General features: G+C 27.9%; 1 protein-coding gene across 1 annotated transcript; it reads right to left on the reverse strand.

Annotated features, from left to right (window-relative positions):
- Nucleotides 1–10,340: 10,340 nt before the first annotated feature.
- On the reverse strand, nt 10,341–11,063 carry LOC137828532 (uncharacterized). Its single transcript, XM_068635150.1, has one exon. The coding sequence runs from the start codon at nt 11,009–11,011 to the stop codon at nt 10,472–10,474; it is 540 nt and encodes a 179-aa protein (XP_068491251.1). The 5' UTR covers nt 11,012–11,063; the 3' UTR covers nt 10,341–10,471.

The following is an 11,063-nucleotide window of genomic DNA, read 5'->3' on the forward strand; positions in this document are numbered from 1 at the left end:
CCTTTTATTTTTTTCATGAATATCGTCATGTTGGAAATTAATTTAACTTCTAATATCCAATTTCTTCTTAATCTTGAATTGCATTTGTCATTTTAAAAAATTGTACCTCGAGTCTTGATATATTGACACCCTCTGACAGTAACACACATTCGACGTTGCAAACGTGGCAATGATGTGACAGAGTGAGATTGTGCGCGAATGAGCGGCGCGAGCTTCAAAATAGGGTAAAAATAATATATTACATCGGTTCTTAGTAGTGACCTGTGTAGGAATAAAAGGTGACCTTTTACCATTTTTCTGCACAGTTATGTAATTTTTAGAAATTTAGTTTTATCTTGTTGGGTTTGGTGGTGCATGAGAAGTGTTTAAAGTGACCTCATTGGAGGACATTAAGGTCAAGTTCTTTAATCTCAATGTGAATGAAGTTAGTCAGAGTAAGTGGTGACCTGTATAGGAATATGTGGTGACATGCGACCAAGTTTCTGCACAGTGATCAAATTTTCGAAAATCTAAGTTTATTGTTGTTCTTGGGTGGGTTGGTGCACGAGGTGTGTGTAAAGTGACTTCAGTGAAGGACACCAAGGTCAAATTTTGTAATCTCAGTATCAATGTAATTAGAGGCAAACACATTAAGTGGTGACCTAGGTAGGAGTATGTGGTGACCTGCTACCAAGTTTTTGAACAGTTGAGTAATTTTAGAAATTTTTAGTTGTGTTGTTGTTGGTGTGCAGAAAGCTAAAAAAATCTATAATTACTTAATTGTGCAGAAACTTGGTAGTAGGTCACCACTTATTCCTACACATGTCACCACTTAGTCTGACTTACTACATTGACATTCATATTAGATAATTGTATCTTGGTGTTCTCCACTTAAGTCACTTTGCACACTCCTCATGCACCACCTCTCACAAGAACAACATAACAAAAATTTCTAAAATTACTTAATTATGCAGAAACGTGGTAACAGGTCACCACTTATTCATACATAGGTCACAACTTACTGTGATTAACTACATTAGCACAGATTAGAGAACTTTTCCCAATTTCCTCTAATAAAGTCACTTTACGAACACATCATGTACCTCCCTACTCAAGAATAACACAACTCAAAATTTCCAAAATTACTTAACTATGAAGAAAGTTAGTAGCAGGTTACCACTTATTCCTACATAGGTCACTACTTAATCTAACATACTACATTGACATTTAGATTAGATAATTGTACTTGGTGTCTTCTACTAAAGTCACTTTGCACACACCTTATGCACCAACCCACAGAAGAACACACTCAAAATTTTCTAAAATTACTTAATTGTACAAAAACTTTGTATCAGGTCACCACTTAATGTGATTGTGACGAACTAACTATATTAACAATGAGATTATAGAGTTTGACCTTTGTGTTTTCAATCGGGGTGACTTTACACACACCTCATGTACTGCACCAATTCGTATATATGTGGTGACGGTTATTTTTGTATATAGTGTCATTTACAAACATCACTATTTACATGTGTGGTGGTTCCGCATACTGCTACAGATCTAGCCACCACAAAATATAATATGATAGTCTATTGTTAATTGTCGTAACACCCACCATTTTACACATTGTATAAAGTGACATTTTTAAACGTGTAATTTATGTTATTGATATATGTCGTAATTTTGAATGGGTCAAAACGATTCAACACAAATAATGGTGCACCTAAACGCCTTTATTCACATTATAGTTTGACATTTGTAAACCATTATAATAATGAATTTGTAATATTATACATTTATTATAATTTTTAATATTTTCATTTCTAATTTTTAATTGAAACATGTTTTCGTTAATTAATCTCATAATTTAATTAAACCTGGTTTTATAATTACTAATAAAATAATTAAACAATACACAAATTTATAATAATAAAACATATTTATTTATGTTTATGTCAATTCAAAATAGATCAAAATTCACATTGTTCAAAAGTATATCAAATTCAAGTACATCAAATGATAACATCATTAAAGGAAATAAACAACACATCTCAATTAATATTGCTTTCTCCACTTGATCCTCTTACTTGATTTGATAATGGAGTATCACTTCCAACGATCGTACCTCGAATAAATAAAGAATATTGTAAGTTATTCAATTTTAATTTTTATAAAATAAATGAAGAAACCAATATTGTAATGAAAATATTGTAATGAAGTTATTAACAATATTGTAATGAAGTTATTGAAGAAAATTTAAGTAATTTTTTAAATAAATTACTAAGTTTGCATTTCGTTTTTGATAGTGCAGTAGTCCAACTATAAAATTGGTCTGATTCTCACAAATAACATTAAATAAATTTTGATGGCTATTACCCAACGAAATAAAGCAAATGCATAGCAAGTTTTACTTGAACATACAAAAATAGTGGTACTTGAAGACAAAGTAAAGAATCAAAACACACAAAAAGTTAAAATTAATAAAGAACAAAATTCTATCAGTAATTTCGTATTATTTACAAATTTCCACTTATTTTGATCCTTGAACAGGAAATTGCAACCCCTATATATTAGACCCAATTATAAAGTTGGGTGTGTAAATTGAAACATATGATTCTGCATTAAGTTCCAAGTAAACAAAATTTGCAGAGACCACCAATTTCACTCAAAAACAAAAATAAAAAATATTAGAAATTTAGCTGTACATATTGAGACTAGTGTATGCACTAGAGAACTGAAGTTTCGAAATTCGGGTTGGCCACTTGAGTCAAAGCTGATCTCCAGTTTTCTACTTCCTCAGTCCTTTCCGAACCTAGCTTCATTGGCAACCATGGGCTCCTAAAAATGCAAAGTCTTTGTAAGCAATAATTATAGCTACAAAAAGTTCATTGATTTCCAAATGCTAGTTATAGACGTATAGTAAAAAATGTGGAGACATTGCCTATCACCAAGTAAAAGATGAAGACATGATTAACTATGAAGATCAGATATTAATACACCATCTTATTCAACAAACATATTATACCTGTGCTATTCAAAATATTTACAACAAGTATATATATATATATATATATATATATATATAATATTAACCAATTAAAGATTATTCATTACAATCAATAAATTTAAAAATATAGTGTTTGTAATTACAAATAAAATATTTTACACCATCAACATAGACATGTTCATACGACAATAACTAAAGATTTAGCTGCAAACTTTATAGTTATTAATATTTTTTCCCTCTAAAATTAATTTTTATTTAATAATTTTATTATAGTGTAATTTAGGCCTTGTCCAACCTAATCTGCTTAATCCTAAAATGAACCAACCTGACTTAAGCTCCATTAGCTTAACATTGGTTCTGCTAGACTTTATCTAACTAAGTCAACCCCACTCAATCTTAACTCAAAATCAAATATTATTTGACCTTGCTTTAATTTAACATTATTCGATGTGGATCTTATCGAAATCGTCTTAACCTAACTTTACATACACTAATCTAGACCGCGCAATTGAAACAAACAAATAGGTTATATGCATCTTTTTATGAAATACAACAACGATATACTTCATATGTACTATATATTCATTTACATCTCTTGAATACGTATTTTCTAGTGTGTATACCAAAAAAAAAATAACAGTTAATAAAACCTACATGCTATGATAATAACATTCTACACTACAAGAAAATTATGAAATATAAATCAATTTTAGAAACCAAAAATAATTAGTTGCTATAGTGACTAAATTAGATATATTTTAGGGACTAAATAAATTTTTGATTTCTAAATTAGTTTCTATTATTGTTAAATGGTTTCTAAATTGGTATCTAATTAGCAACTTAGGTTTTTGCTACCAAATTTAGAATATAAATAATTGGTAGTTAAAATATTGGTTGCTAATTAGATACCAATTAGAAACTATTTAACAATAATAGAAACCAATTTAGAAACCAATTTTTATTTTAGTTTCTAAAATGGTCTCTAATTTAGTTACTATTACAACTAATTATTTTGGTCTCTAAAAATTGGTTTCTATTTGATGATTTTCTTGGTAGAATTCCAAAAGAAAAATTATGCTTATTGCAATAAGAGATCTAGATTTGAAATAAAAGAGAAATATTTAATATAATTTTAATATTTTTGTCCGCTTATATCTATACCTATATATAAAGGGGATTCCCCTCTTTAACTGCTCTCAAATTTTTTCCTATTTTATCCTTAGATTAATATTTAGTTTTATTTTATTATTTTAGGTATTGCGTCATTTCCTTCTTTTAAAAATATTTGGAATAAATGGAGGAGCGGTTTTGAATTCAAAGAGATGATTTATTTTGAAAATCAACTACTTAAAAGAGGGAGTGTCTTCAAATTATGAGAGAGAAAAAAATATTAGGAGACGTGAGAAAGTAGTGGCCAAAGTGAGCTGTTACTTCCAACTTCTTTCTCTCTTTTTGCTCTTAATTGAAACAAATTGTGAATTAAGGATTTACTTCAATTTTCAATTGTTTTCACCTCTGCATTTTCGGTTCCTTCCTTTCTTTCTCTTTTTAATGTTAGAGTTAATTATATTCGTTCCCTGTTTTGTGATTTAGTTATGAATCTTTGTTCCCTTGTTTTGTGATTTAGTTGTGAATCTTTGGTTGACATTGTGGTTTCTTTTATTTTCAAACCTCGCATACAGGAAAAAGACGAGGATTCATTCATTTTGTTGGCTAATTGAGGAACCTCCGATGACTTATTCTCTCAAATTTGCAACACCCACCGACATCACTTATCAAAAATTCATTTGTTATGCTTCTATGTTTTCTTTTATATGTCGTTTAAATTTTATAAATGTTAATGTGATATTTATTTCCAAGTTCCTATTTATTTATTTATTTATTTCCCTGCTAATTTTATTTTTTTTGTGTTACAAAAGGCTGTTGAACCGAGGCAGACCCAAAAAGGAATGAGAGTGTTGATTTTTACTACCAGGTTGGTTGGGTGGTAGTGATATTCAAGACTTACCTACCCGCAAGAAAAAACACCCTCTTCCTGATTCCTTTCTTCACCGCTTTAAGAACAAACGGAGTTTGTCCGTCCTGGATCTTACTTCTACGATATCAATTTTCTTTTTTCTAATTGGGTTTTCGCCATCATGGATTTTATGTGTTTTGAAGGTTGTGTGATAGGAATGGTGCCAAAAACAAATGGAGTTTTCTCTCCTTCTTGGAGGGTCAAAGCAAAAGGTTAATCAAGTAATGAGAGCAGGCATTGCTCGCCATGCAAAGCTTGAAGAAGAGGTCATATCATATCTCATTTGTTTCATCATTCATTCAACAAGCATTAACTAGCGCTTTCCTTGCATGGTAAGCACCCAAACACAACCATTTACAATAACCAACTATTATAAAAAAATCTAGAGTAACCATCCCACATCTCGATTATTTAATTGTTGGAAGAGCAAGTGGAGACTGAAGAAGTATCAACTGTTCTCCCCAACCTTCCATGACCCCTTTCACTAATCTCAACCAGGTCGATTCTGACCTCGCTTGCTTGAACCCTCCAGGAGCAGGTTTCACTTTTATTCTTCTTTTTCTCATTCTACTATATTCCTTCATCTTCACCCCCCTTTAATTTGGGAAAAATAATTATTAACGTAACATTGATTTGTTCGTTTGCTTATTCATGTGTTTTGTTTGGGTTTTGGCAGGAAGTTTTTTTTTCCGTGTATGCAAGGTAAAACAATTATTTAAGGTACGAGCACTGCCTTGATGTGGCAACTTCAAGTTCAATAAGGACGGGGAAGCGACCTTTTTTTGGTTGTTAATGGAAATGAGATTGGTGGAAAATTATTATTTCTATGATTTTTTTAAAATTATAATAATTTTTAGGTTTTATTTATTTGTATATTTAGCGGTTTTTTGATGAGTTTGGAGAGAATGTCTCTGTTAGAACTGTAATCACTTTCGTTGTCATATTAAATCATTATTATTATCTTATTTTATTTATATTTAGTATATTACTGCTTCTCAAATATGATAGTTAGCAAATTACATGGAAGAGAAGGCAATTGGACCTTGGTTCCTAAGTGCAAACCTTCACAAGGAACAATGTTGAGAAAGAAAAAAAATCTAACAATGTTGAGACCTCACAAAGCAGTTAAACAGTTAACAATGAGACACCACCAACCATGGTTGACTAATGTATTTTCATATTCGTGGAATGTTTGGTCTATTTTTTTGGGTGATGAATGGAGGGGATTAAATATAGTATAAAAGTATTCCACAATAATGGTATTCTTTTCTTTTAATTCTCATGGTTTTGAATCTCATACTTTTTTGTTAATATTGGAAAAAACCCGAATTCTCATTTCATGTTATTCTAAAGTTTGCATAACTGCATATTACTGGTGGATAATTATGTTTTTATTCCTACTATATTTCTTATATTTTTTTTGACTCTCTTAGTTAAATATAATGTACTGCAAAAAAAAATATTGTTGACTAACTCTGTCTCATAGGATTTTATATTTTATTTTATTCTTGACTACAATTTTCAGTTTTTGTTTATATTAGTTTTTATAACAATATAAAGAGATTATATCCTTTTTAGTTAGGCAAAGGAACTGATGTGATATTTCTTTATTATAAAATTTAAGAAAAAAATTCCAAAATATGAAATTGATCAATTTTAAATACAAATGATAACATTATAAAAGACTTTCTTTAATTGATTTCATAAGATTGTTTTTGTCTTTAAAAACTCACGTATTACAACACAATAAAAATTGAAAATTAATAAAACATAAAAAACATACTATCATCAATTTATTCCTAATCTTTATTTCTCTCTCCAATTTTCTCTTTTTTTTCTTATTAATTTTATTATATATTTCTTTTATAATATATCAGTTTTTCACAAAATGTGGGAAGTATGGTAAAATAAGAATGTGAAAAGTAGGTAAGTGAGAAGGAAAGAGATAGAAGTGGGAAGGAAAGAGAGAGAAAGTGGGAAGTAGGATAAGTGGTTTATCTATAGTGCATAATCATAAAAACTTAAATTTTAAAATTGCTACAATAGTGGAGAGTAATTAGGAATAATAAATGTAATACACCTATCAAACGGTTCTTTCAAATTTAATATTAACTATTTTTTTTAGTAAATTTAAGTAATTATAAAATGACGAAATAACCAAAATAAAATAAAATATTGATATAAAGATAAAATAGAAAAAAAAATTATTCAACCAAAAACAGTTATAATGTGAATCCATATATATAGGTATAGATAACCAAAATAAATTAATAAAATAATTTTGTATGACATTTATAAATTTATTATATATAACTATTATGTTGGGTATGTTTTCTTCACATCATATCAATAGTAGGTGTACTTAGATAGTTTATGTGTCTTCTCATATACATTTGTATTTATTAAAGTAAACTATAAATTTATAATCTTAATATAAATGTGGAAATAATGTCATTTTTCATTCGAATTTTAATATTAAATATAAATATATAAAAATAATAAAAATAAAAAATCAGATACACGCGAGAGCGTCTGTGTTTCCGCTAGTATATATAATAAAAATTAATTTGATAGATAAAAAGTAACTAGTTATTATATTAATTAAATTATATATTATTAATAAGACTGTAAAAAAATATCTTATAAATCATTAATAATAAAAATCATTTTAGTTATTAATTATTTTTTAAATTTATAAGATATTATTTAATTTAGTTAATATAATAATTAATAATTTTTTATTTTTAAAATTACTTTTTATTTAATAATTTTTATAATATATATATATATATATATATATGACTGTAAAAATTCTAAATTTTTTTTATAATTTTGATGAATGGAAAAAGATTATATAAAGTGGGGTCGGGCACTTTGGTGGCTGGCTTTTGAGTTTGGAGGTGGGGTTTGTATTGGTAGCGGTTACCAAAAAGAAGGGTGGGTTTTGGATCCAGGCGTGTTTGGATCTGCCAATACCATATGCCGAGTGGGGATAAGAGGTTTTTCCTCTCAAGGATAAGTATTAAATATGATGTGCATATCTGAAGTTGATGTGATGGAGAACAATGTTTGAACCTTATGCTTCAATCATAATACTACTAGAAAACGATGTAATATTTGGCACTTGCATCATTTCTATCTGCCAATGTTATCTTTTGGATAACCATCAAAATACCACTTTACCAAAACTTCCCCACACTTCTCAAGTTTGCTATGCCAATTATATGCTATCAAAATTAAACTTTTTTTTGCAGAAGATATGCAAAAAAGTTTCAATATATGTAGATTGCTACGTTATTTTCGATTGTTTTATTTTTCATCATTCTTTAAATTTTTATTTTAAACACGACTTCTAATAATAATTTGTTGTGTGCTATATAGATCGACCCTAGTAATAAGTGAATATAAAAATAATTTTAAATAATAATAAATATTCAATATAAAAATTTCATTATTTTCTTCTCATATTATTATAATAGTTGAAATAATAAAAATTTAGAAATTAGTCTAAAAAATTAACATTTAATATAAAAAAAGTAGTGAGATCAGATAAAACATACAATGGACATATATGATAAAAAAAATATAATAACTCAGTTCGAAACCAATATTTCTGACTGAATTAATTGTTCTAGTTGGAATACATATATCTAGGCTAGAACAATTTATAATCTAAAATTTTGTTATTTTATAAATGTTGATAATATAGAGATATTTATTAAATTTTTTTTCTTTCAAATACTTGGACGAAAAACTAAAAACGGTTAAAATTTACAGAATAAAGAAAAAATAAATAAATAATGAATCATTACATCTAAACAATATCATATGTCAAAAGAAAAAGATATATTTTAATATAAAATTATTATACTTTTTAATATTTTTATCTTTAATAATAATATGGATATTTCAAAATGATAAATTAATAGTTAAAACATAAGTATTTTGTTTAGGAAGTGAAAACACATTTTATTTTTCTTTAATGATATTCAGATTCCAAACCACCCTAGAGATACTATAGATTTGCACATAACAAAGAGTTTAACACTAATTTACACACAAATTATTTTTTGTTCTGTCATGAGGGTAGAGCATTAATCTTCCATCTTCCAAAAAAATTCATGTATAATATTTTCTTCCCATTTAATTCATTAAGATTTTTTTTGTACAACTAGGTAATATGAGAAAGACTAGTTTTTAAAAGTGTTGCTTATATTGTTAGAGGAAATCCATATTGTAAACATAAAATTTATAATTACTAAAACTTTATTGTTACATTATAATTATTATTATGATTATTGTTGTTAATATTATTATTATTATTAATGATATTTGCTAATCCTAATAAATAATGATATTAATATTAATTAGTACTAATATTATTAATAATAATAATCTATAATAATAAAGATAAATTTTTTCGTATATATAAATTCTTACCATTTTAACTTTTAAGTAAATGTTTTTAAAACTAAGATAACTACATGTTTAAAAAAACTAGCTACAAAATAAGAAAAAATTGTGTAAAAGTTTTTTATATTTATTTTTAAGTGGGAAATTTTATCTTTAACAAAAAAATTATTTATTTATTTAATAAAATAAATAATTGAATAACTTTTCTTTTTAAAAATAGTAAATATATCCATAATTCTCATTTCTAATTGCCATGAACCTTGTTTATAAAGCCTCGCAAACATATCCATAATTCTCATTTTATTCATAAACTTAAATAAAGAATTATTCTTCACAATTATCAAATAAATAACATATTTAAAAAAATTCTTCTTGTTATTGTGCACAATTGTTTCATTAAATAATTAAAAATATTAAAATAAAATATAGTTATGTATTATAAATATTATTTCATCAATTCTTTTTCTGTTAAATTTTTAATATATTTACAAATATATATATATATAATACATTAAATACATATATTAATTTAATGAATTATTTTATTTGTTTGTTTTTGTGAATACTTTTTCTCTCTTTCTCTTATGCAAGTGATCGGTTATTATTTCTTTATCGTATTATTATTCCAACATACGTTAAAAGATAGACTTTATTTTATAAAATAAGGGAATTCTATTTTTACTCATTTTCTCTTAATATATTTATGTAGTAGTTTTTTTTATTGTTTTCTTCTTGCTCGATATCATGTCAAATTGTGGGTTTTTTTTCTGATAAAAGATTGTTTTTAACCCTTTGAAGAATGTTTTTTTCTTAATTATCTCTCTTCCTTTTTAAATATAGTTCTCGTGTGTATATATATATACATATAGAGAGAGAGAGAGAGAGAGAGAGAGAGAGAGAGAGAGGAAAGAAGAAGTAACCTTGAATAAACAAGTTTGATTTTATAAATTATTTCCCTCCACACCAAAGGAGACAAAAAAAAACCTACAAGAACAACAACACCCAACACCTTATAGGTTGAGCATGAGCATGTTGAAATGCATGCATTGCCATTACAAGTGAACTTTACAGACAGCTTTGAAGGCCATGTCGCTGAGGAAGAATATTTGACGGTTAAGAGCTGTGATAGCAGGGTTGTTAACATTTGCAGAAGCCAAGCCTCTGTCACAACCAGCAGGTCCATCACTAGCAACTTTGGCATCATAGCTAGCTGTTTGAGGATCATCTTTGAACCCTTCTAAGGCACTCTTGAAGGAGGCAACCACCCCATCGTAGTCGAAATTCGCACATTGCACTATGGCTGGATTATTGTCTATCTTCGCCAAACCCTTGAGGAAGGCTTGACCATCTCTGCCCTTCGCCAGGGCCCATTCTAGGGTTGCCTGAGCCAGATCATCGAAGGTTTTTGCTTTGGCGATTTTAGGACCTGCTTGCTTTAGCAGCACCAAGCACTCCTCCCTGTTTTCCAAGCTCTCCATGCAGAGACTTTCGGCCAATCCTTGTTCACCTTTGGCATTTGCTGCCATTGGAGAATAGGAAACCATGACCAGACAGAGGGCCACAACAAGGGAACATAGTGCTGAGGAATTCATTTCCCTTGATGGAGCTTTTTTATTTATTCGTGCCTTAGAGGGTTTGGTGTGA

Source organism: Phaseolus vulgaris, chromosome 7 (assembly GCF_051622355.1).
Source record: "Phaseolus vulgaris cultivar YP4 chromosome 7, ASM5162235v1, whole genome shotgun sequence".
Taxonomy (NCBI): Eukaryota; Viridiplantae; Streptophyta; class Magnoliopsida; order Fabales; family Fabaceae; genus Phaseolus; species Phaseolus vulgaris.

Excerpts from the sequence above, each read along its gene's own strand:
- LOC137828532 (XM_068635150.1), bottom strand. The coding sequence starts at position 11,011 with ATGAATTCCTCAGCACTATGTTCCCTTGTTGTGGCCCTCTGTCTGGTC.